At 32.8% G+C, this 26,728-nt stretch overlaps 1 protein-coding gene across 3 annotated transcripts in view; it reads right to left on the bottom strand.

Annotated features, from left to right (window-relative positions):
- The window catches only part of LOC106110504 (hemicentin-2), a 146,349-nt gene that overhangs the window by 102,367 nt on the left and 17,254 nt on the right, over positions 1-26,728 (bottom strand). The window contains exons 1-3 of one of the 3 annotated variants that reach the window (XM_013292362.1): positions 23,162-23,206; positions 21,696-21,775; positions 18,529-18,779 (exon numbers count right to left, since the gene is read on the bottom strand). In XM_013292362.1, the coding sequence (XP_013147816.1) occupies positions 18,529-18,604 (76 nt within the window). In that variant the 5' untranslated portion in view covers positions 18,605-18,779; positions 21,696-21,775; positions 23,162-23,206. Of the gene's footprint in view, positions 1-18,528; positions 18,780-21,695; positions 21,776-21,909; positions 22,022-23,161; positions 23,207-26,728 lie in introns of those variants that run through there. The other 2 variants (XM_013292361.1, XM_013292363.1) reach the window with 2 other exon arrangements.

The raw sequence follows: 26,728 nt of genomic DNA, 5'->3' as shown, positions 1-26,728 counted from the left end.
TTTGGAGAGACGTATTAAGTAACATCCATGCATCTAAGAAAAGCATATAAGAAGAATATTTATTTTTAATTTAAACAAATTTAAGAACTCATTGTAGTTTTGTAATATATAATTTTAGATTGCAAATGTGCAGACGTTTAAACTAACAGTCATCTAAAATCAATTTACATTTCGCGACGTTAGTCTTTGCAAAATGAGGTAAAATAGGAATTGTAACTACGTATTTTATGTAATCAGAAGTCAAATTGCAGCAAGTAATAATACGTTTCGACTGTTACTTTGCTGTAAATACAGTGATTATTCACATTTTGTTGCAGCAAAGTTCGCTGCGACTGTTTTGTTCGGAGTTGAAACAGAAGTCACGCCCGTCACGTTTCGCTTTGTTCGGAAATTTTCGCAAGTTGACAGCCCTAAATTAGTGAAGTCGGATTGTTAGAGGTTTCGTTAATTTATCAGTTTTTCTATTTTATTTTGAATGGCTTAATTAATGTTCTTTTAACAGACGTTTTAATGATGCTTTAAACTTTTGTTTACCGACTTTCTACTGACTATTTAGATCGATGCTTTTGTTTTCGTTGAAGATTATTTTTTGCCTAGTAAAATTCAAGTATTGAAGTAAACTTTATTCTCATTATTGATAAACAAGTATTCCCTTTTGTATCAAAGGCGTCATTAGACAGTTTGCAAATTGTGAAAATTTCACGGGTGTTGTGGTTACCACTAACTTTGCGAAACTTTTAGTTTGACAACTTGTCGGTACAGGGGACTAGAGACGTCGGAAACAATTTACCACACAGGCGCGAAATGGGAAAGCTTTCATATTACTAAAATGCGTAGAAATATGATACAGAGATAGAATATTGTAAAAATATGAAATTAGATGTATTGATACAAGCGATTGTAATCCAGTTAAAGCAATAAGTACTAACACATATGAAATACTAGCTTTCGCCCACGACTTCATCCGCGTGGAGTTCAAAAAATACCAAAGCTAGTAACCTATGTGTTCTTCCAGACTATCCTCTACGTCTATGCCAAAATTCATCGAGATCCGTTCAGTCGTTTAGGCTACAAACTCTAACAAACATCCATTCATTTATCTAAACTTTCGTATTTATAATATTAGTAAAATTTAAAACATCAAATGCTCCATTGTTTTAACTTTGAAAGGTTATCTAGATAAGGCACGCTTCCTATCTTTGTACTCTGTTAATTATGTCAAACCCTCATGAACATGTTAATCTTTAAGCTGAAATGTTTTATATTTAAACAATCTAGGTCGTTGATTTTAGATACTAGATAAAACAAAAGAGTCTAAGTGTGTGGCAACACTGTTGTCTACTGTCATGGCGGCATGCCAGAAGGGCAGTCTTACCCGAGCCACCGAGGGGAGTGGACGTCACCTGCATACATTAAATAGCATTTCTTTTCCCACCAGTAGAAATTAAAATAGTCCTATTTTCTAAATGTGTAAAGTTCAAACTGATTCTTACACAATTTAAACTGTAACAGTTAAAACCAACTGGTGAACATTTTTTTTAATTTTTGTTTCTTTTAAAGAAAGATAGAGATGTTAATACTATTTTAATCTTGCATACGAAGCTATTTATGGTTTAATGCCTATCTTTTTTTTTCAGTTAACAATAATTTCCTTTTAACCAGTATTATTGAGTCATTACAAACATTTTTTTACTACACAATAATATTTCGACAACGAAAGAAACACGTAAAAAATACGAACAAAAGTAACCTTTTCAACCCAGTACTATCTTCGTATACGCCAATGTGTTAAAAGAATAGATGTAATATTACTACGCTTGCAATATTTTCCAATGTTGTAAGTCATAGTAATTGCCGTGAAAGCCGGCGAGGCGAGAGGCTCGATTCGAGAATGACGTCATAACTCAACCCATCGGCGTACCGAGATATCGGCCTCTTTAAATTTAATGGCAGTTTATTGAAGCGATCAGAAATGGCGCTTGGAACAATGCAAAAGTATATTAAATCAACGAATAAGTACCATTGGTGAAGTATATTACAAGGTTCCTTAACTCGTATTGTTGAATTCGATTTTTATTAACATTACAATTATTTTAAACTAGCTGTTGCTCGCGACTTTGCCAGCGTTAAATTAAAAAAATTCCCATGTTACTCACAGGTAAATAACCTTACTAACGGTGAAAGAATTTTTAAAATCGGTCCAGTAGTTTTTGAGTTATTTCAATACATACAAAAATATAAACCTTTCTTCTTTATAATATTAGTAGTAACACATGAGCTTTCATTAGCGACTTCGACTGCATGGGATTAAAAAAATAAGTAGCCTATGTGTTCTTCCAGACTATGCTCTATATCTATGCAAAATTTCATCAAGATCCGTTCAGCCGTTTAGGCTACAAACTCTAACAAACATCCATCCATCTAAACTTTCACATTGAAAATAACAGTAAGATTTGTAAATTAACTGCTTTCATTGACCCATTTTTTAAATATTTCATATGGTAGTAGTTAGTATTAAAAAAAGAAGTTATCTATACTATTATAATAAAGCGTAAACACACACTTCTTTGTTGCCTAAGATGTCAGCAATTACTGCACATTTTTGAGTAATTCTCTTTTAAATAAAAAGCCCTACACTTATGACACGCTTTAGGCTATATATTTTCCCGCCATTAAACATATAGGGGTGAATATTTTGGATAAAAACCCTAATGTGGGAAAGATAAGTTGCTGCCAACATCAAGAAAGAAAGATTGCTAAGGTTTGTCATGTCATTTCATTTTGACATTTGCAATTGATAATTTGACACATTTAAATAATAGAATAAAATTTTCATAATTTTATGCAGATGAAGTCGCACGGGAACAGCTAGTCATTTCTATTGTTAGGCATTTCTAACTAGAAGTTTTCTATCATATTTACTTTACTTTACGTTCTCAGTATTTTCATTAAATCTAAGGACCTCGTATTTTACCGCGCACTTATGTACGACTCTTTAGAAACAGTACTATAGCTCCGGCGTGTTCTATGAGCCGGCAAATGACGCTATACTTCTCCCGGCTAGAGCGGACACTAACATAAAACCTTTATACTAACCGTACCGCGCAGACATACAACTTTATAGACAGAACATTATTCTTAATTAACATCGTTACGTCTTTATACGTTTTGAAGTTCTGTGGTATGATTTAAATTAATGAAATATAGCTCTTGTTCACGTCTTCGTCTGCGCGGAAATAAAATTTATAATAAACATCGCCTATGCTACTCAGTGATAACGTAGCTATTTATTGGTGATTTTTAGAATAGGACAATACGTACAAAAATACAAAACTTTCCTTTTTATAACATCAGTATCATTAATTAAGGTTAACAACTTTAAAGGTCCGTCAAAAAGCATATGGAGATCTCTTCAAGGCGGGCAACATGTCTATATTCTTCTAGTCTTATTATATTGGATCCAAAATAAAACTTAGACGTGATTTTTCCAATGTTATTTTCTCGAGTAAAGCAGTCGTAAAGTTTTTGTCGCATGTACACTCAGTTGTCTATAGGTCGCTTGTCGGACCTTAAGCATTTTTGTAACCTAAAAACAACGCAAAATAAATCATAGTGTAATGTAAAAACATCAATACTTACCTTTTTAATTAAGTTAAACAATTAAAACAGCCAAAAGTACAAAACGCGTTTAAATAAACATTCAAATAAAATACCAGGAAACCATAAAATGAAAGCATAAACAAACATCCAGTGCAAGCTCATCTTTAAAAGCTAAGCAGATTTAAATTAACATTTCGCTTTATGACTATTGTTTAAAGTTGAAAAGGCCGCGGACTGAGAATGAGCTTTTACACTTTGGCTTGTAAACAATAAAATCTCTATTTTTGTATTCTTAAACTGTATGCCTTTGATGTTTAGATAAAACTCTTAATTACAGATATTTTATGAATGTTAATTAAAAGTAAACAGTTTACATTATTAATTAATGGTAATAAAAAAATATTTTAACCATAGAAAGCATTTGTTTTCGTAAAGCCATGAATTACAAGACGAAAAAAGATTTCTTTTTGAATCTATTTTCCATCTACATATGTATTGTATCCGTGTACGACTGTTTGTAGCGGGGTTTTTACTTCCAAAATAATAAACATTGTTAATATAATAATAACAGTGGTGGAGCCCGCTTTAATGTCTTCTCACGAATGTGTGGGCTCGCCCAGTGCAATACAGAAGACAGACGTGAAGAAGAAGCAAATCAGCGTTTCGTCTTCTGAGTGTGATGCCGGAGGCCTAATATCTTTCCCTTTCCATCCTTTTCTTGAGATTAAACGATAGGAAGAAAAAGTGGATTTGACGGAGGAGAAGGGGAAATGTCCTCTTTATGTGCGTCTCGTCTTCTGTCGATTGTGGTTAGGCAACGCATCTGCAATTGCGGATGTCTATGAGCAGCGGTCGCCAATACAGCGATTTCAAGTAACCACCGGCTAGATTACTAACTTAATGATCTTACTTCTTACTAGTATTATAAATGCGAAAGTTTAGATGGATGGATGGATGGATGTTAGAGTTTGTAGCCCAAACGGCTGAAGGGATCTCGATGAAATTTGGCATAGATGTAGAGGATAGTCTTGAAGAACACTTTTGTTTTCTTTTTAATTCCTCGTGGACGGAGTCGCGGGCGAAAGCTAGTATAATATAAACAATGCAATCTGTATCCTATCAAACACAATATATGTAAAGTATCTATTATAAATAGAAATGTGCGTGTTTATTTTGTCAAAAGTCTTTTGTTCCATTTTTATCACACTAATTCTAAAAGTTGTTTGTTACAAAAATATCCAGGTATATTTCCAGCAACCTTCAACTTGGAAACGTATCTGTGATAATATAAATTGATTCCTCCCGGGAAATTCTACTTGCTTCGATTTTAACAAAATACTTAAAGAAAAATGTCTTGAAAGTTTTCAAAACATCTTTGTGACAGCGAAAATACAGTCTGTAGGGAGCACGGAAGGTAGGGATTTTGTTATTTAACTTAAAAATATTTATGTTTCAAAGAACGATTTAAAAGAAGAATTTTTTCTGACTAACATTATACATTTTAGATGGATGGATGTTTCTTACTATCTCCAAAACGGCTTAACGTATCTCAATTAAATTTGGTACAGATGTAGAATGCAGTCTAGAAAACACATAGGCTACATACCAAATTCTTTGTAATTCATCGCGGACGAAGTCGTGGCCAAAAACAAGGTTGTTATAAATAATCTTTTCAGATAATGTTATCATTGAAACAATTCAGTATTTTTTTAATAGTTTCTTCATATTTACCCAAATCAATGATTTTGAATTTACCAAACTTAAAAATATATTTTTTAGCACATTATCGTAGAAGTATATGCAGCCGTTAAAACTGCGGTTAAAAAGCCCTCAAAAACCTGACATCTACATCACAGATGAGTAAAAATATTAATAAAAATTTAACCGCAACCATAAATGAGCGAACCTCAAAACTGCTTTAAAAAGTTCTCCAAACTATTCCCGAAAATTTCAAAGTATAAACCACTCCATTCACGTCCCACTTCCTATTTACTGCAAACTTTTTACCATAAACGGTAAACAGGCAACCGCGAGGCTTTAACATCCACCTGCCGACGGGAATATTTACGAGCCATGAATGCCTCTTTCAGATTAAGCACATATAATAACACACGCTCTATACAGCCTCATTCTCCACGAAAAAACATGAACCGACCTCACAAACATACTCAACACACTTTGTAACAACGTTGTCGTTCAATTTTAGCCCTTATCGCATTAAGAATAAGTAACAAGTAAAGTTTATTTACGTAAGCAAGTTTTGGCATAAAGCAAGGAGATTTGAGGAGTTTTCTTTGCAAGTAAACGATCAATATAAAGTGGATCTCCTGTCACTTGCTTTACACATAATCGTATAGATTTTAACTACATAAAGGCCCAATACTGAAACGAATTTAAGTAACATCGTCTTAAATGATAAGGCAGTTAAACTCCAAATTTCGTTCAAGTTTTAATGTCGATCAGATTGTAAACGGCGCTTGCGAAGCAAAGTATATTACATACTAGGTTTTGCCGGCGACTCTGTCTGCATGGAGTTAAAAAAAAAAAACAAAAGTTATGCCAAATGTTATAGAGATTCGTTCAACCGTGAATGGATGGATGGATGGATAGATTTTAATTCATCCATTCATCCATCCATACATTTAAACGTTCATATTTACAATATTAGTAATATTTAAATGACGTTTCAGTATTACTAAAATAAAAAAAATTGAAACAAAATCAAGTTTTTAATAAATTTTTAGACCAAATGTTTAGCTTCAGGTTTCGTTTAACAGAGAAATATTAAACCAGAAATATCAGTCATTCATTCATTCAATATTCGAGAAGCCAAATTGCGTTTGTTACGTCTGAGTTAAAAAAAAATGATGTCTTTTCGCAATTATTTACATTGCGTAGTTAATTTAGAACTCCTACCTTTATACGTATACGTATGTGGCCATGAAACGAGCGTGATAAAAAATTAAACATTGTTAAAGTGTAAATGAAGTTGTTTTCAACTTTAAAGGTTAACGGAGACACTTAGTGTAGAATTAGTATGTTAGCTTTTTAACTATTTAGATGTATTCTGTATTCTTGGAGGTTATTAAGTCTGTGCTATAAATCAATACCATTTTTCATAATTTAATATAATGATATAAGCTTTGTAATTGTGATCCAAAACAATATTTAAAATATTTATGTCATGGTTTTAAAATGTCGTAATTGTGCTTGTTATGTTAATCATCGAATAGTAGTCGGATGTCAAAAATAAGGGTGTTGCATTAGCTCGACGACACGACGGCCATATTGGTAAGGTTATTCTGTGCGAATTGGAAGAAAACATAAGAGGTAATGAAGACTATATTTTATTAAAGCATAACATGGCTGTGACGCCCATAAGTAAATCAAATGTGTACCAAACCGAAGTGATTTTTTTTTCTTTTGATTATTTTGTCAATGTTATTTTATTTTCGAATTTAAATGACAACGTAAATTGTATTCTAAGTACTTAATGGCCAAATACTGAAACGGACATTGAACCTTCTTTCTTCCTTCGTCCCGCAATCGCTACTTATAATCTGACAGATGTCAAAATTTGAATTGAAATTTAAGACTCTGTTACATGTTTAAATGTCGTTACATTATTCAACTGTAATTATTTAATTTTTTTGATGTGAAAGTGTTTTTTTTAATGTGGTTATACATTTGAAAATGACGATATAATTTCGTTTTTTATGTTTAATAGTTTGATTTCTAAAAACGCTATATGCTAAGTGAGTTCGTGGCCACACGTTAAAGAGCAGATTTAATCAAGCCAGCGCTCAGCAAGCGTCGTAACAGCTCGCGCGTTGATAGGCCACTTCAAATTGGAACATTGGGTTTCTATTACATCATACTGTTTGTACGTAAACCTTATATTTTTATAGAAATTGAATTTCTTGAACGTTTAACTTGAAATCTTTAATTTATATGCATTGATATAATTAGTTAAAGCTTTTAAAATACGTTAATATTGCTGTTAAAGAAATTTTTTGATTAAAATTTTAACTACAAACTAGTCTGTAAAACCAATCTATTGAGCTACAATATTATAAAAACCTTTAACTAGGAAGATACTTGTTATTTTCTACTAGTTCCCGTGCGGTTTCATCCCTTGAAGTTATAAAAACTTTATTTTATTGTTCACATTTGTTTGTATAGCTTTCAATTGGAATGGTCAAAATTTAAACAAACAAATGACAACGAAGGCGTTTGGCATTCGCTTACGATTACCGTTACCATGGCAATCTTGTGACTTTGATGCTATTGGCTTGTAGTTTTTGTCCCCTTTCCACGTGATAATTTTTTGCAATATATTTACCTCCTTAGTTTAATAGCATGAAAATATATAACAGCTTTTTATTTAAAAAAATTGTGCTGTAATTGCTGACATCTTATCTAAAAAGTGAGTATGTGCCCTTTATTATTAGTATAGATATATATAAATACAAAGTTTTTCATTCCTTGATCGAATCTTCGTAAAAGGAAGTGGATTTATTAAAAACTTTCATCGTTCATACATTGCCAAGTCTATACAAATGGTGTTCCACTTTGTATGCGCCAGTCCGGTTACTGTCACGCCCCTTCATGATGCGAATAAAACTTATTCTTTCCAACTTACTGTGTGACAGTTCCAGAGTGGGGGGAAATTTACGAGGAAACTTGCCTCTCACTATCTGTCACACGGAGTTGGAAGAAGGAACAAAATGGATCAGCCAAGTTTTCGGGAAAACTTTCGTAGGGTCCATCTATTGAGGGTACAATCGATTTAAACGTACTAATGTTCCAAGTTCTATTGAATTTATTTTAATGATTTTCTTTATATATTTTCCAATGTTTATTTATTCAGATAAACAAACATTGGTAATAACAACGTATATTAAAAAATCTTCGTAAAATTTAATGTAGAGAATCAGCCACTTAGTAGACAAAGACTGAAGAAATCATTGTGTAAAAGAGGATACTTAAGGAAGTTAAGACTTGACCGCTGATAGACATGTACATCTATGTCTATACTAATATAATAAAGGGTAAACACACACTCCTTTGTTGCCTAAGATGTCAACAATCATAGCATGTTTTCGAATAATTCTATTTTAAATAAAAAGTCTTAAACTTACGTCACGCTTTACGATATATATTTTCACACCATAAAACTTAAGGGGTAAATAAATTGGATTAAAACCCTAATGTGGGAAAAAGACCATAAGCTACAAGCTGCCAACATCACGGAAGAAAGGTTGCCATGGTTTTTCATCATGTCATTTTGTCATTTGCGAATAATAATTAGACAAATGTAAGCAATAAAATACACTTTTCATAATTTCATGCGGATAAAGCCGCACGGTAACAGCTAGTAAGACAAATAAAATATAAGACCTCATTACGATTATTCTTTTGAATAAATTGTGTCCAGAAATTGTTATTCTTGATAAATAATAACGTGAAGATATCTTTATTGTAACAGATAGGAGTCGGCAGAATAGAAACTTTACTAATAAACATGTCTAGAGTCCTTATAAAGTAGGTGGGCAAGTTTGTGGAGTGATCTTCCGACTGTTTCGCCACATGATATTCTCAACTATGATACTACACAAACATAAACCATAATGCAAGTATTATTTTTTATTTCTTTTCTATATTTATACTCATATTATAACGAGGAAAGATTCGTATTTTTGTATTTGATTCACGTAAAAACCCCTGGATAGATTTAAAAAATTCTTTCTTCATAAGAAAAGTAATTTATCTGTGAGTAACAAAGGCTATGATTTTTTTACGTCACGCGGACAAAGTAGTGTGTAACAGCCAGTATATTGTATCAAATCAACTTACTTTTAAAGTACAATTAGGTAATCGAGCAAGCAGAACATGTACATAAAAAAGACGTTTCCTACTTTACATTTCCTACCTTGCCTCATCTACTCTCTCGATCTTTTTTAGTCTATATTCAAATGTCATGATTTAAAAATCATTTTTATTTTCATAAAGTATACATAGTAAACGTGATGTTTTTAATTGAAATTTAAAACATCTCTGTTGTTTACTGTCGATGCAATGAAGAGTTCGACTTGAGATCACTCGAGTTAAGTCTTTTGCTAAGAATTCTCCTTAACTCAAAGATACAAGTATCTTATAGACCCACTTATTATTTTGCAAAAGCATCATTCACATTAAGTACATAACAATGTTTAAAAGATGGCCCAAGTATACAATTTTAATTAAAAAAAATACACAAAATTACAAACGCAATAATTTGGATGCATGGATGTTTGTTAGAAGTATCTATAAAACAGCATACGAGTAAGTTATATCGATAAATGGCACAAATCAAATCATAGTCAGGAAGAATACATGAGCAAGTAGTCTAGTAGTTTTTTAATCCTGCACGGAAAAATTCGCGGGCAAAAGTTTTACATAAATCGAACACAATATCAACATTGCATCTCTCTTACTCAATCCCTATTACTTAATAGTATTAAAAAGAAACATCTAAATATGAAGTATAATAGAAAATTCCTAACATAGAGTAACCGTAGTCTTTACAAAGTATCAGAACTATCTGTTCATAGAATAGTTTCAAAGGCAAAGAACACATTCTGTTCAATATATTTCTTTTAAAATTTCAATCCTTTGAGCGCAGGTGTTTCAAAGCGACTGCCAAAGCTACGAGTCATTTTTCACAAGTTTTCGTTAGCAGACAAGTGAGTGACATTATTCTTACGTAAACAGGCTTTTTAATCTGTATAAAAGTTTTCACATCAACAAACCGCTGCTCGGTGTTTTCGTTGCGAGAGCGGAGTCGAGTGATATCACTATACTTTGGAAGTGCTGTTGTGATTTATGTACTGAATATACTCGTTAGAGTATGTCTTATAAAATATGATTTTGATTAAATATGAAAATAAAAATATTTGTTAAATACATTATTACTTACTACAGAGACAAAATATAATATTGGTTTAGGCTTTATGACATTATTTCTATAGTTATTGTAGTTAACAGATAAAGTTTTTATGATTTCACTTTCACACTTTCATATGGATTTACGATTATTTTTTTATATCTTCAACCATGTAATGAAATAGTGAGAAGGGGACGTCTATTTGTCGGTAGTAAATGTGAAGAGAAAATATTCATTTCTGTGCGTCCTCTCCTCCATCAGATCCGTCAGATCAAAAGCAGGCAACACATCTGCTATTACGGATTTATTTAGGCGGTTGTTTTGCCATTTCGGAGAATTAAGGTGGATGCATGCTCCAAAAATAATAGATAAAAATCCCTTAAAAATAATTGCAATTCTTTCGATTTATAACGCTTCACTCGTATTCAAACATAGCATAGTTTTGGTTATTGACATGAAATCTCGGCTACATATTATTCCCATTAGAATAAATTAATAACGTTATCAAGTTCTGTTCCACTTAGATTTTACTTTAAAGTTATATATTTTCTTAGAACTGTATCTATCTAAGACTTACTGCGTCTGCGATCTCGCGCCCCGGGGGCATAAAACAATTGAATGAACTCTAACGCGACTTCACAACAACCACTTACATAGGCAGTGTTATTTGTTTGTGGTAAGTGAAGGCTTCTCTTTTATAACTATTTTTTTTTATTTTTCTGTTTCGACACTCGGATAACGTAAAGACAGAAGACAGTATGTATTGTGTGAGAGAGGATATGCTTAAGAAGGGAGTGGATTCAGATATGACGGCTGATAGAGATGTATGGGAAAGTACATACTATGCCGACCCTTAGTGACAAGGGCAAGTTAATGATGAGGCAATTGCATATGGACTTAGTTAGTTAAAAACCTTTACAAAACTGAAGATGTACAATTTAATAGACAAGTCACAGATATCTGTCATATTACGTCATAATTCAATTCAATTTTACAATTAATTTCCCACTCCCTGAATTATTTTTCGAAATTAGGAGAAAAAATATTGTACGTGAGTTTTGGCAGTGGAAATCCACGCTAAAATAAAGAAACGGATGTTCTTTTTGTCTAACTGAATAAATAAAAACAAATTACGTTACGACCTCCGGGAAGGAGTACTTCGTTGAACTCAAAATAAGCCTTCTCGGATACTAGACTCTACTATAAGTGCTCGCAAGAAGCTAGGATTATTCTAGTCTTAAGGCTAACAAAAACAACTGCCTTATTAAATTACTAACAAAAATAGCATTACCGTATTTTTTTTATTCTGATACACAATTTTAAATCATACTTCATACTTCATATACTAATGTTATAAATGCGAAAGTTTAGATGGATGGATGTTTGTTAGAATTTGTAGCCTAAACGGCTAATCGAATTTCGATGAAATTTGGTATAAATATAGATGATAGTATGGAAGAAAACATAGCTTGCTCATATTTGTTTTTTTTTTTCAATTCTAGGCGGACGGAGTCGCGGGATAAACCTATTATTATAAATATTATATACCATCTTTTGATCTCAACTTCATCAGCGCAGAACTGAATTTAAAAAATAAATTAAAATTACCCCATACTAGCGTTCGCCCGCGATTCCATCCACGTGGAAAAAAAATAAGTAGCCTTTGTGTTCTTTTAGACTATTCTCTACATCTATGCCAAACTTCCATACATCCAATCTTTCAAATAAGTTTATTTATAATATTAGTAAGAAGTGGATTTTAGATGCTGTTACATATAAATGTCTTTTCAGTTTACAGTAAGTAGAATATTAATTGTTATTTAAAAAAATAGCCTCATAAAATCTGTTAGCATAAATCTTGTGTTAGATTTAAAAATAGATATGTTCTTCAAGGGATCCACTTAGTCTTTATTAACTTAATGAACTTAATTAGACTTAGTTAAGCGCAGAATTGACAGAGTATTCATCAATTTATTTCGTTTGACAAAACTTATATTATGTTTAGAATTTGATGATTGTTTTTTGTCATAAAATATGAGAATCTATACTATTATAATAAAGCGTAAACACACATTTTTTTGTTGCCTAAGATGTCAGCAATTACAGCATATTTTTGAATAGTTCTTTTATTAATAAAAAGTCCTACACTTACGTCACGCTTAAGGCTATATATTTTCACGCCATTAAACTTAGGGGGCAAATATTTTGGATAAAAAATAAGGGTTTATTTGAGAAAGAAACCATAAGTTGCTGCCAACATTAAGGAAGGAAGGTTGTCACGGTTTGTCATCATGTCGTGACATTTTGACATTTGCAATTGTTAATTTCACACTTGCAAACAATTATGCGGATGAAGTCTGACGGTAACAGCTAGTGTTTTTATATTACGATATACAATGCTATAAACAAAACGTCGTAAACATAGTTATTTAAAGTAACTTTGTAAATTCGTATTATTTTCGAGTTGTAAACAGCGGAAGCGGAACTTTAGTAAATATTAGATCCTGGCACAGACGTAAATTGCAATTAAAATACAGTTTGCATAATTCCTGGATAACTTTACCAACAATGGAGGGGTATGCTTCTAACTTCTCGTTACAGAGGGGGAATAATTACAATACAAAATTGATATTCGCACTAAAAATAATTATTGTCCTTATTCATCATTTTATATTGATTTAATTCTATAATAAATACAACTTTTTTGATTATTCAGTTAATATTTCCAGAGTTAAGCTTCTATAGAGAGAATTATTTTCACTTTAATTCTCTGATAAAATAGGACCTGTCCCACTGTCTGATAGAGGCTCAGATAGCTTAAAAATGACGTCACTATCAGATAAGGTAACAAAATCTGATATTTCCATCACATATTTACACGTTGGATATTACAATTTGGACAAGCCCTTAATTTGGAGATATATCATGTAATAACCAGACAATAATTTCTTATGATTTGAAAGTGATAATTTTACCTACAACACGTGTGAAAACATTCCGATACGATATCGCGTTCGCCAATCGAGCGTAAAAATCAATAAGCCAACAAACCGAAGCGGGTATAATCACGCCGCGCAGTTTTATGACGAGACTTCCGATACTTAAAAATGATATATGGTTTACTGTACCCTTTTTATATAAGCGTTTACAAATTAGAAGACTATCGAGTTTCGTAATGTATGAAAATAAAAAGTAAAATCATATGGAAGAGACTGTAGTACTAGATATGTATTTTTTAATACAACTAACTTCATAAACATATTTCTTTGCAAATAACATGAGATGCTAGTAGTCTTACTTCTTACTAATAATATAAACTTTCGGATGGATGTTTGTCTGTAGCCTAAACTGTTGAACGGATCTCCGTGAAAGGCATAAATGTAGAGTACAGTCTGGAAGAACACTGAGCTTCTGACTGTTTTAATAAGAACGCCACGTCAAAGTCGCGGGCGAAAGCTAGTACTTTATAAACAAAAATTGCATATTTTATTAACAAAATGGCAAAGAAGAAGCAATTATATTTATATCGAAATCTGGAATAATTTATAGAGATCGCAATTTACAACACAATCCGAGTTTAGCCGTAGGTAAAGAAAATATAACAATAAAATAACAGTCTCCGAAACGAATTCAAGGGAGAAAAAAAGGTCCGCCTTCATTTCGGAAATTATAACGCGAGCGAGGGACGGGATGAAATGAAAACAACAATTCCTCTAGATTGGTAGCCGGGTAGAACAAACAGGGATTTAAAATAACATCTTGTAAATATGAGAAATACTGTAAGATGTAAGCGCTTATCAACAACATATCTGCTATTGAAAACATTTACACAATTAAATTGTAATTACTCATACACTAGCTGTTGCTCGTGACTCCGTCCGCACAAAATAATAATAAAAAAGATATATAGCCAATGCTATACACTCACTGATATTGTAGCTTTTTCACGGTGAATATTTTTTGAAATCGGCCCAGCAGTTTTTAAGTTATTTCAATACATACAAAAATCCAAAAATACAAATCTTTCCTCTTTATAATATCAGTATTGATAAAAGGTAAACACAAAATTACTACTGAATTGCAAATATCATAAACAATACAGAAGGAAATAATATCGAATTCTGTGTTTATTCATTCATGTATTGTTTATAATAATATATGTATTACTAAAGTACAATAGCATTTTTGTAGAGGCGTTAATTTGCCAGTAAAATTGGACAGGCGCTGGCATAGTACTTGCACAATGCAAGATCGTATGACACGTCTGTCACTGTTGTTTCGTACGCCCCTCGACTTTTACGTCAATTTATTTGCGCGTAGATGTCACAAAATAAAATATCGTAGCTGATTATAGGATAGCTTATATCTGGTAAGTGCTAGTTACTAGCATGGTCATAGACATTTATACGTTAAACATTCTTCTATTCCCTTTGCAAACTTCTAAAGTGTTATTCATCGAACCCCAGGGCTGTACCAATTTTAACCGCTACTATTTTTTTTCACTTAGCTTCCCGTTTGTAGAGACAACTTTTGTATTAAAGTTCGGTCCACAGGTTATCGTAGTGTCGCAATGCGGTCGCTTTAAGTCCCACTTTTGTGAGGATTAAGTTTTTTTTTTGTTCCGTTCTCGGCATCGCGACTTTTTGTATTAAAAGCCTTAGATAAGGTTCCGCTTGTTCTTAAATGCTTTATGCTCGTTCTCTGACCGTACTTTACTAGCAGAATCGCTAGCTAAAATAAATATTGCACTTTTTACTTCAATTGTTAACTTCTAATAAATCAGTCGTCACTCCCTTTTTGAAAGGTAACATAATCAAAAAGGGAGTGATGACTGAGATGACGTATGATAGAGTCATGTGGAAGACAAAAACCTGATGATGATGATGATGACGATGATGTTATCTTCTAATAAATGAGAGTTAAAAACTTTAAAATTAATTCTCACAACTTCAAGATGTACAATAAGAACACTTAAGAAGGACAAATGACAATGGAATTAGTAAAAATCGTAATTATATTCTAGGACTATCAATTTTATAAAGTATAAACGGAACATGCATATACATACTTCGTTCCAATATTGTTTATTTAATTATGCACATTTTAGTTATTTTTCATTCTGTTAATATTTTAGAGATTTAATATGAAAAGGATCAAATTCATTCAAGCCGTCTACATTTAGCTTAAGCTCTTATGTACATTACCTTTAGTGTTAATCCCAATCTAAGATGCTTAGATAAGTATCTAAGTCTTCTGTTAAGTTAAGCTTAACACTTAATACAACTTATGAAAATTATCCGTTTACAAAATAACGAAGATCGCTAAAAATTAAGAAACGTTACGTTACGTTTTAAAAATTTGATAGAAAAAATTGTATGAAAACCTCACTTGTATGAATCATATATCCATCTCTCTCGTACTCATTGAAAGAAATAGAGACATCTAATATTGGAAAACAAGTTTCGGTAATGGATTCAGGGTATACATTTAAAAACATTGAAATCGATCCCGTGAGTGTCGTATAGACAATCAGTGTTTCACGCGCCACTGCACTGATCCGTTACCTCCCAGCGGAGCGCCATCTGGCGTCGAGTGATGATAACACAGCTATTTGCATTACACAGCCGTACCGATATTGCACTGATTAACTTGTAGTCTAATGTTGAATTAATATTAATATAATGTAGTTATTTAAAAATGCTATTTACAATTAATGTACAATAACGGAAATCCGCGGTTATCTACTTACAGAAAAATTGTCTTGTCCTTTGCGACGAGACAAAGACAAAGACATTTCTGCCTACAAAAAAAGAAAGAAGTGTGTTTAGCGGAAATAAAGGGGTAATAATAAAATAATTAAGCGTGTTCCGTACCGTAATTGACCTTTTTACAGACACATTAAAATATTTCTTCCTATTAGTTATTGTTCAGCGTCGTCTTAATGCGTACAAAACGTTCAAACGACAACTTTTAAGGAATACCGCCAAATTCCACGACTGTACTTCAGTAGTAACAATGCTTAGAGATAGAGTTCCGGCTCAAATTAATCTTCTGGTGACGACACCGATTTGAGCCGTTTTCATTTAAGATAATGTCTCACAAATATTTAAACAGTGTAATATAGATTTCTCATAAGTTTGGTAATTGAGGCCTGAGGTAAATTATAGTCAGTCCGACTATAATTTGGCCTCTATTACCAAATGTACTAAAAAATGCATTAGGTATATAATAACTAAGACCAAGTAGACCTAATGTTAGAAGTTTCTGACAAAGACTTATCACAAACTACAATAGAAATGTTACCCATTTCCAAAATCGTGGAGAAGTTTTACTTTGATAAATACTTCTCGTCGTAATGGCTGTAGGAAGTTGGATGAGAAAATGTCTACATCTCGAGTGCATTCCAAATGACTTCACTAAGCATTACATTTAACAAAGCACTTCGTTTCAGTGTTACTATAGAACCATATTAAGTTATTATTTATATGTAATAAATACCCTTATATTTTTTATGCTTCTGTCCCACTGGTTGCTTGTAAGAGTACCATCAAATTGTAAATTGTTTGATAACAATCGAATGTGTAAAATATGTGATGGAAATATCGGATTTTGTTCCCTTATCTGACAGTGACGTCATTATTTAGCAATCTGAGCCTCTATTAGCCAGTGGTGGGACAGGCCCTGAGTTTTTTTTTAATTAAAGTGTGACTACAACATCTACATTGTTTTAAGAGTCAAAGAATAAATCGAACAGTGAACGTTTAAAATACCTGGATAGATATGTGTGTTTATTATCACAAAGTTTTTCAATGGTTTAAATTCTCTTTTATGGACATGCGACGAGACGACGGGACCATAAACCAGAAAATGTTAAGATTGAATGTGGATGGCTACAAAGGAAGAGTACTTGATACTAAATCTATACTTAAAGAGACCGCTAAACGAATTCAAGTACGGCAATGTCAGGATACAAAAAAAATTTCATTCAACTGGTTATCTTCGTACGTAGTTTCCTCGAATGGCGTTTGTAACGTTGTTCGAAGTTTCTTTACGTTCGCTGTTAGAGCGTATTCCTCTCGAAAACATCCCACGCACAAAAGTTACACGAAGACACTTTCAACCATAAATGTAGAAACTTTGTTGAGCCTCAAAGTTTTCGTTTTAAGTGGTTTTTATTCAAATGTATAGATTGTGTATTCAATTTATGTGTTCACAGTTTCTAGAGTTTTACAATATCAACTTGGATTATGCAAGAGTATTGTTTATGTTAAAGATGCTGCATACGTTTAAAGCAATTTATACTCTGTGCCTGAGAATATTAAAATCGTTGCGCCTCGCTTCTGAGAGAATTTATTAAAGAACCAAATAGAGAACACAGTGTATATAAATTAGGTTTACACGCTACGCCCTTCTTGAACAGGAGGTTTAACCAATTTTAAATATTTCTAACTCTATGATATTATTTTATTTTTAAATATAGAACATTGAATACGTAGAATATGAAAAAATACGAATTACAATTATACTGGCCAGTTAGATGCATCCGGATAGTATTTTGTAGAAAAAAATTTACAGCTTCGTTAAATCTATGAATTTGATGATAATCTTTAAATAAATCACCATCTAAGAGGTGCAAGAGATTCACAGTATGAGCGGGACACACATTTGACTAAACTATCGCACAACTGTTGTGCGACTGTCGATTGTTTTGCAACCAATTCAATTGTTTAATTGCATAACTAAAAATCGAGCAGTCTAGTGTCATATAAGCTCATAGGAATCAAAGCAAGACTAAACAGTTGTGCTATAGTTTAGTGTGAGCAAGCTCTAAAAATAAAGAAGTTGCCGGCGTCAGTGTTCCCGTCCAGGTACAACGTGGGCGTCTTCAAGAGTGAATTGGTACTTACTAAGCTAGCGCGTAACATCCTTTGACCGCAAACGCTAGATTATTTATGATAAAAAAGATTAACATTAGAATAAACCTGACAACACTTTTCACTTACCGCTTTTGGCAGCCATAGCTAGTGTAGCGCCGAGCAGTGCTGCTGACGCGAAGAACCGACACAGCCCCGTCGGCATATTGACTACTATCACACGATCACATCACACCAATATATATCACATCACTTTAATGTCCATCACTATCTAGTATCATTGCCTATATAACACGTTATAACATTTAATTTTTACAATTGTCAAATTGTGTAAATTAATCACTGAGTCTTCGATCCCGTGGCCTTAAGTTCGAAGACATCTGAAAAGGAAAAAAAATTTTAATAATCATATTTTACTCATTTTCATTCGTAGATCGGTTCTAACAGTTCCAAAAAATAGGTAAAGGATGCTTAGGGCCTGTCTCACCAAAATTATAAACTGTCTGATAACAATCGAACATGTAAAATATGCGATGGAAATGTCGGATTTGGTCCCTTATCTGACAGTGGCGTCATTTTTAAGCTATATGAGCCTCTATCAGCCAGTGGTGGAACAGGCCTTCATAGTTTTATTTACCAAGGTAATGAACGTTTGAAACACGGCTAGATTTCATTTAATCTAGATATATGCTTTCGACAGACACGTGGATGAATTATTCATGAAATATGTGAAAATCAAAACCAGAACAGATGATATTTACATGTAAAGAGAAAATGTTCGGCTTTTTGTGATGTATGTCACAATGATATATTTTTTATTAGCGTAGACTTCCACTGTGCAATATTTATACTCGTTTATCACTCTAAATATGTAGAAACTTATAATTTTTAAAAAATTTCAATCTCATACCGTTTAACACGGTATTATGCGGGACAGAAAAATCCGCGAGATGCGAACTGTTGAAGATTACTATACATCCAAACAGTGTGAAAAACCTAATGCTCTGTCTATTGTTTCTATGTCTATTTTTATGAGGACATACGATACAGATGGCAGATGTTTGTTTTCAGCGTAATCTCATAATACATAGCTCTAAATCTATATACAAGTTAAAGGTATTTAATTCATTCAAGATACATAACTAATGCATTGTAATCAACGTTGATAATTACATTATTTATATGTACAGCATGTACTCTTTGAACGAGAGTTCCTTGCAAATTCTTTTGTAAATAATACAGAAAAAAATTGATTACGTATTTTAGGAACATCCCTTTTATTACCGTGTTTCTCCATTGAAATAAAATATTTCAAACCTTAAGTAATTACTTTTAAAATATCACTATTTCACTGATATTCTAAAAGCGAAAGTTTATATAGATGTTTGTTAAAGTTTGTAGCCTAAACTGCTTAACGGATCTCGATGAAATTTGGCATAGATGTAGAGATAGTCTGGGAGAACACGTGAGCTATTTTTCTTACCACGCGGACAGGTAAGTGGGTTGAATCTAGTATATAAGGCTCAGAGCTGATGGTTTGTACATAATCTATAATTAGTGAATGTGGAAGCCTGGTAGTTGACACTCGACACAATGTCGGCATCACAGACAGACAGACAGTGAAATTTAATTAATGAACAGTTTGAGCGCAGCCCGATCCCGCCCTCTATGCATGCGACAAATACGACAATAGAAAGATTTTTTTTTTCATTTATATTCCCATAAAAAAACATAGCAAACTCTACGAATTTTTTGTTAATATTTTTATTGCGAATTGAAATTTTCAATCATAGCTTTTTTATTTTTTTATATTCCTAGTAAACTATTTGTGAATCCACAATTTAAATTCTATTCAAATCAAGTTATACATGTGAATGAATAAAATATGTTTTTGGGTATCGAATTCAAGTTAAACAATATAGTAATTACCTCGCGAGTAATATTTTCCAGTCAACAACCGTGGTTCGGTTCAAATTTCAAATTATAGCTTAGAAATGAGTTTAACTCGAGGGACACAAACACGCTTGACGTATCAAAAGCGTATACGAATGAAAATTCTAGTTTAAATTATTTTTACAGAACATTTTATATAACTCAGTTCGTATTTAACGTTGTAAAAGTAACGCTTTTTTTCTTCATTAAGTATTTTTACTAAAGACTTGCTGTTGCTTGCGACTTCGTCCCCGTGATTTCCGAAATCAATAAAAAACAGAGCTTCAGTTATTAACTGATGCCATAGGTTTAAAATTTTTGAAATCAGCCTAGTAGTTTTTGAGTTATTACAATACATACAAAAATACAAATCTTGCCTTTTTATAATATTAGTTTAGACAAATTTGTTGTAAACAATTATTACGTAACTGGTAAGTATGGGTACGATACTAAGAATCGTTAATTGAGCGTTAAAGCAATCACTTAGGGTAGATTAAACATTAGATTGTCTTAACATCTTAAGGTTATTTAACATACTACCTGTTGCCCGCGACATTGCAAAATAACTTAACCTATTTTCTATATCTGTGACAAATTTCATAAAGATACAATCATCCAAACGTATTTATAATACTTACTATTATTTACTATGACTAGCTATTGCCCGCGACATCGTTCGCGCGAAATTTCAAAGAATAATTGCGTATTTTATTAAGCCTGTGTGTTTGTATTAGCAAGAAAATATGATTTAAATATTATTTCGGTATATAATAATTTTATCTGTATTTCTACGAATTCACGTAATTTATCATTTCGATTTAAAGGCGTTGTCAGCCATATTAAATTCATAGCTGGAAACAAACTGAATATACAATGGTGCCAAAACATAATAAAACCGCGAAACAACGGGAAAGGCTTTTCGGTTTCAATATTGAATCGTTTCCAGAGCCGACGGTTTTTGGAGCAACTTCTCGGATGCGAAATATCTAACCAACGTGACCTAGTGGAATATATTTTGCATAACTGAAAAATGTGCATTGATAATTTCAAATAATATGTATTTCTATACAAGCTTTATTTCAGTGTTCATTAACGCTATGGAAAACCGCTATTACTTTTAAAAAGCTTAATACTGGAAGAGACAAACACCTACTCTGACACATCTATCTTGCCGGAGGACCAACTTTAGTCCCTTTTCCTTCACACCCATCTTCTTACAAGCAAAGGACTGGAAGGGAACGTGTATTTGATAGTGGAGGAGACACATATGAAATGAAAACATCTTCTTTATGTGCGTTACCTCCTCCGGCGATTAAGGGTAGGCAACGCATCCGCTATTACGAATGTCTATAGGCAGCGCTCACCTCGCCAGTTTGGCAGATTCAGGTGGCCGCTTGCTCGTTTGCCACATTATGATAAAAAGTATTTGATCGAACTTCATTTCCTGTAAAAATCACATGTAGTTGTGAAAACTCCCGTAATAGTTTCCTCTTCGTACCAACTTTTAAAGTTACGTAACACCGAATAACTAGGGGACGCATCTTGCCCACAATGAACCAATATTCCAAGCTAACGAACCGTGAGGGGACATTTTCTTTGAATGCTCGACCGTTTACCAGATTGTGACGAATTCACAAAGTAAAAGTCTTTTTTTATCGTGTGAAAACTTAAAAAAAAATCACATCAATGATTCAGCGCTTTTTAACGTAGAACTCTATTATCTATGTAGACCTGGAATAGCAATGTTAGAAGTTAATACTTAGTAAACTAAATAAAATAAATATTGACTATAGATTTAAACTTAGGAGGATGCACACCTTTGACTAAAGTATCGTCCAACTCTTCAGTCTCTCTTTGATTCCTATGAGCTTATGGAGGTGCACACACTACTCTGTGTTAGTTGTGCCAGAAAACAGTTGAATTAGCTGCGAAACAATCGACAACCGCAAACAGTTGTCCGATGGGTTAGTCAAAGGTGTGCGCCCGCTCTAAGTATCCATGCTCTGAACTAAGGAGATGGAAAATTAAAACTATTCAAAACTATTCAAGTACAAAAACACACTTCTTAGAACGAAATAATAAAAGTACTCAACAGCGTTAACTTCAAAGAATTAATTAATATTGCGAAACCTAAACGACAGCTCCTTAGGGATTAAGAAAGCTTTAATAAAGAAAAAATTCTTTTATTTGCAAAATGAGTTTGATAACTAAAAAACCTCTTTTGACACCAAGCATGTTTTTTAACCAATTTCGCTTATATTCGTCTTTATATTTAAAAAACATTAAATCATAAAGAATACGTATTCTATTTATAGACCAGCTGTTCACGTGCGGCATTATCAGCATGAAATTATGAAAATTTTATTATATTGTTTACATTTGTCAAATTATCATTAGCAAATGCCAAAATGACATGACATGAAAAATCTTGGCAATCTTGTTTCCTTGATGTTGACCTCAACTTATGTTCTCTTTCCCACATTAGGGTTTTTATCCAAAATATTTACCCCTTAAGTTTAATGGCGTGAAATATATAGCCTACAGTGTGATGAATTATTCAAAAATATGCTGTAATTGCTGACAACTTAGGCAACATAGAAGTGTGTGTAATTTTAAAGACACAAACTGACGGTAGTTCTAAAATAATTGTCATAAAATCATTACCACGAAGCGTGCCCTATTCCAAAGTAGGGAAGAAACCAATCTCACCAACCCCCGACCACAATGACCCTGTGTAACGGCTTAACGAACTGTGAGCGTACAATTTCTCTCACAGCCGTTTTGCAAATGGTGACAATTTTATTTTATAGCTAAGGAATAGCTTCATTACATTTTAAGTGTTGCTGAGAACTTTTCTACATAACCAATAACGGATAATTATTTGACAAGTGTCAATATTGCAAAATAGTTTGTCTAAACAAGATAGATTAGTTTGATAAATGACGCATATGAAGTATCGAATTCAATTTGTATGAGGGCAAATGCCGTACTTAATAGACAGGTATCGTAGTGACGAGACAAATACGCATAGCGAACAATTATGAACTATCGATATTCGGTTTAAATATTTATCGAACTCAACTAAAATGATTACCTTCTTATTAACTAATTTAGAGGACAATTCTAGTATTGATTATAGTGTAGAGAATTTAGCGATGACAGAAATAATAGCGAAATCTAATTCGATTCCGTACAGTTATAGTAGTAATAAACATTTATTTACTCTCATTACTTGTAATGGTTCTGCAGGTCATTATTAATTTAAGAAAACAGTGTTTTTTTTTATTCATAACTTACAAATATGAATCTATCGATTGCAACTTCTGTAAAAATAAAATTCGAAAATCGATAAGATTTATGACTGATTTTACACAACGCATCCCTACTAAATTTCAAATGAATTATCTAACTAATCTATCTTATTTAGACACACTAAAATTTCAACTATCTCCACTGATTTATATCTGCTTGTTTCGTGCTTATTTCGACTTAAACGCATCTGTTAATGTTAATACAGTAAAATATAACACTATATTTAGTATCCGATTCTCACCACTGCAAAAACCTGAGAATCTGAAAATCAAGTAGACTCAAAAAAACATATTTTATAGCCTCATTGAAGTCAGTGGCGATCCCAATGTCAATCTTACTTGAAGCCAAATATTTAAACCAATCGATTGAATAGAACAGATTCAATAAAATAAATTACCGTGCTAATAAAAACTCTTTGAAATCTATTAAGAAAATAAATAAGCCAGTGTCACGCTGTTGAAGAATAATAAATGGTGCCGCGACGGGGTTAGATCCAGTAATTAGTGTCGCAAAAACTAAATGGAAACTCTCCGGGATTAAAGAGATGAGGAACTTTTATGAAAGCAGTGCAGTTTCATTTTATTTTACCTTTTATAATAATAGAAGATAATAAACTTCAGTGAAGGAATTGGTGTTTGTTTTATATCTCGGAATATTTATTTTAATATCAACTCAATAAACATGCTGGAAATTATATAGGGAAGTTCGGGGAAGACCAGGAGAAGAAGGATATCTAGAAGGTGTCTTTGATGCCGAAGGTGCCGAAAATAAAACTTAATTCACAAGACGTGTATCCAAATTATAAATTGTCTGATAACAATCCAACGTGTAGAATGTGTGATGGAAACATCGGATTCGGAATCGGATATCGTTACCTTATCTGACAGTGACGTCATGTTTAAGCTATCTGAGCCTCTATCAGCCAGAGGTGGGACAGAGCCTTAGAGAAATTAATTATCAACGATAATAGAACGGTAGCGTAAAGTTTTACAAATGCATTAACAAACTGCACGTTTATTGAAACTCAAACAATGACGGTAGAGTTGCAAATTCAAATATAGTTTAGAAACAAACGTTATCCGACTAAAATTCCTCTTTGTGAGTCGGCGAAATATCGGGTATTAAAATAGAAACAGAAAAAAAATATATTTTCAGGGATTAACCACAAAGAAAAAGGTATTTCATACTCGTATATCAAATTGAACAAATCTTTTTCCAGGAAAATCCTCATGACTTAGGTATTAGTAAATTCTTATGTCCGGACACTTAGACATCCGCAATACCTAACTAATTAGAGATGAGTTGTCTGTCTTTAAGGAAATGATAGACTTCTTGAGTACCTAAGTCGTACCGGTTTGGAAATACCGCAGAGGACAGCCCATTCTATAATGAGGCTGTGCGACACAGAAAGGTTTGCGAAGACCACCACGATTGTGGAATGTCAGCTATCGAGACGATGGTACCAATTTTTATCTAGATCCGTTAAGACGATTTAGAGCTACGTAATACATCAAATCTGTCATTCTAAAATTGCAATAATTTGTATTAAAATAACGGCTGAATTACCAGCATTAATCACTCGAAACTCTTGTTACTAAATTCCCCATAGCAAGTCTTCATTGGTTCGTGTTTCGTAGACTCGTAAGGTAAAATAGGTAGTTGTGAAACCTAAATTTATGCAGTCGACTATTTGCATACAAGCCTGTGTGGAACCGACTTTAGGTTATTTGACGAACTCTGACAAAGGGACAACTAAGTTTGACGACTAGGCTCACATATGTAGATAACATGTATATCACTTGGTACGTACATACAAAGCTTTGGATTAATGTATGTAACTAGCTTTCGCCCGCGACTCTGACACAAAAGTGAGTAGCCTATGTGTTCTTCCAGACTATACCCTACGTCTATGCCAAATTTTATCGAAATCCGATCAGCCATTTAGGCTACAAACTCTTACATACATCCATCCATCCATCTAAACTTTCGTATTTATAATATTAGTGAGATAGTGTGTTAAATTATTGTGAAAACGAATCGATTAATAGAAACTCCTTTAATGCATATTGAATGCCTAAAAGTAAGAATCTTTGTTACATGTGTCATTCTACTCCAGGATTAGATCAAATAAATTGTCCTAATATAAGTATTATTGTAAAAATAACGAAACAATATCGATGAGGCCTGAACAAAACACAATCGTATTACACCACCAATTTCAGAAGCCGCATTGCATCGCCGTTATTTCTCATTAGTTAATAACTAATGCGGACCACAGTTGTACCTGAACGCATCATTACAGCCTATACGAGACTAATTATTCGGCTATTACGCGAAACCATTAAATATGCTTGAAATTAGGATAGCTTAAATGCAACATTAATTCGAAGATATTCGGTTGCACGGATGAACGTGGAATGATCCAATTTTAATACCGTTAATGACAAAATAATGTTAAACGTTTCAAATTAATTTCAGACACAATACAATAAAGATGCATTAGTTGTTTATTGATATGTCTATTTCGAATCGTATTAGAGTATTTGCTGAACATTTTGCAGACACGATCTACGAATAAATAGACATGTTAAATCATACTAATATTAATAATGCGAAAGTTTAGACGGATATATGTTTGTTAGTGTTTGTAGCCTAAACGGCTGCACGGATCAGGATGAAATTTGGCATAGACTAGAATATAGTGTGGAAGAACACAAAGCCTACTAACTTTGGTTTTTTTTTTTAATTAGACGAGCACAGAGTCACGGACAAAAGCTTGTATTCAATAATCGCAGTTAATATTACTTTGTGGTTTATTGAAGATACTAGTTTTCGCCCGCGACTCCGTCCGTGTGGAATTAAAAAAAACTAAGTAGATAATGTGTTCTTCCAGACTATTCTCTACATCTATGCCAAATCTCATCGAGATCCGTTCAGCCGTTTAGGCTACAAACTCTAACAAATATCCATCTATTTAAACCTTCGAATTTATAATATTAGTAAGATTATGATTCGATTCCAATGAAATCGATTCTAATCGTCTATGGTTTGATTATCGCCATTCGACTATTACTGTTAAATAATC

The sequence above is a fragment of the Papilio polytes genome, unplaced genomic scaffold (genome assembly GCF_000836215.1).
Source record: "Papilio polytes unplaced genomic scaffold, Ppol_1.0 DF820622.1, whole genome shotgun sequence".
Taxonomy (NCBI): Eukaryota; Metazoa; Arthropoda; class Insecta; order Lepidoptera; family Papilionidae; genus Papilio; species Papilio polytes.
Note: the sequence above shows the minus strand (reverse complement) of the source record. Positions and strands in the feature narration are given on the sequence as shown.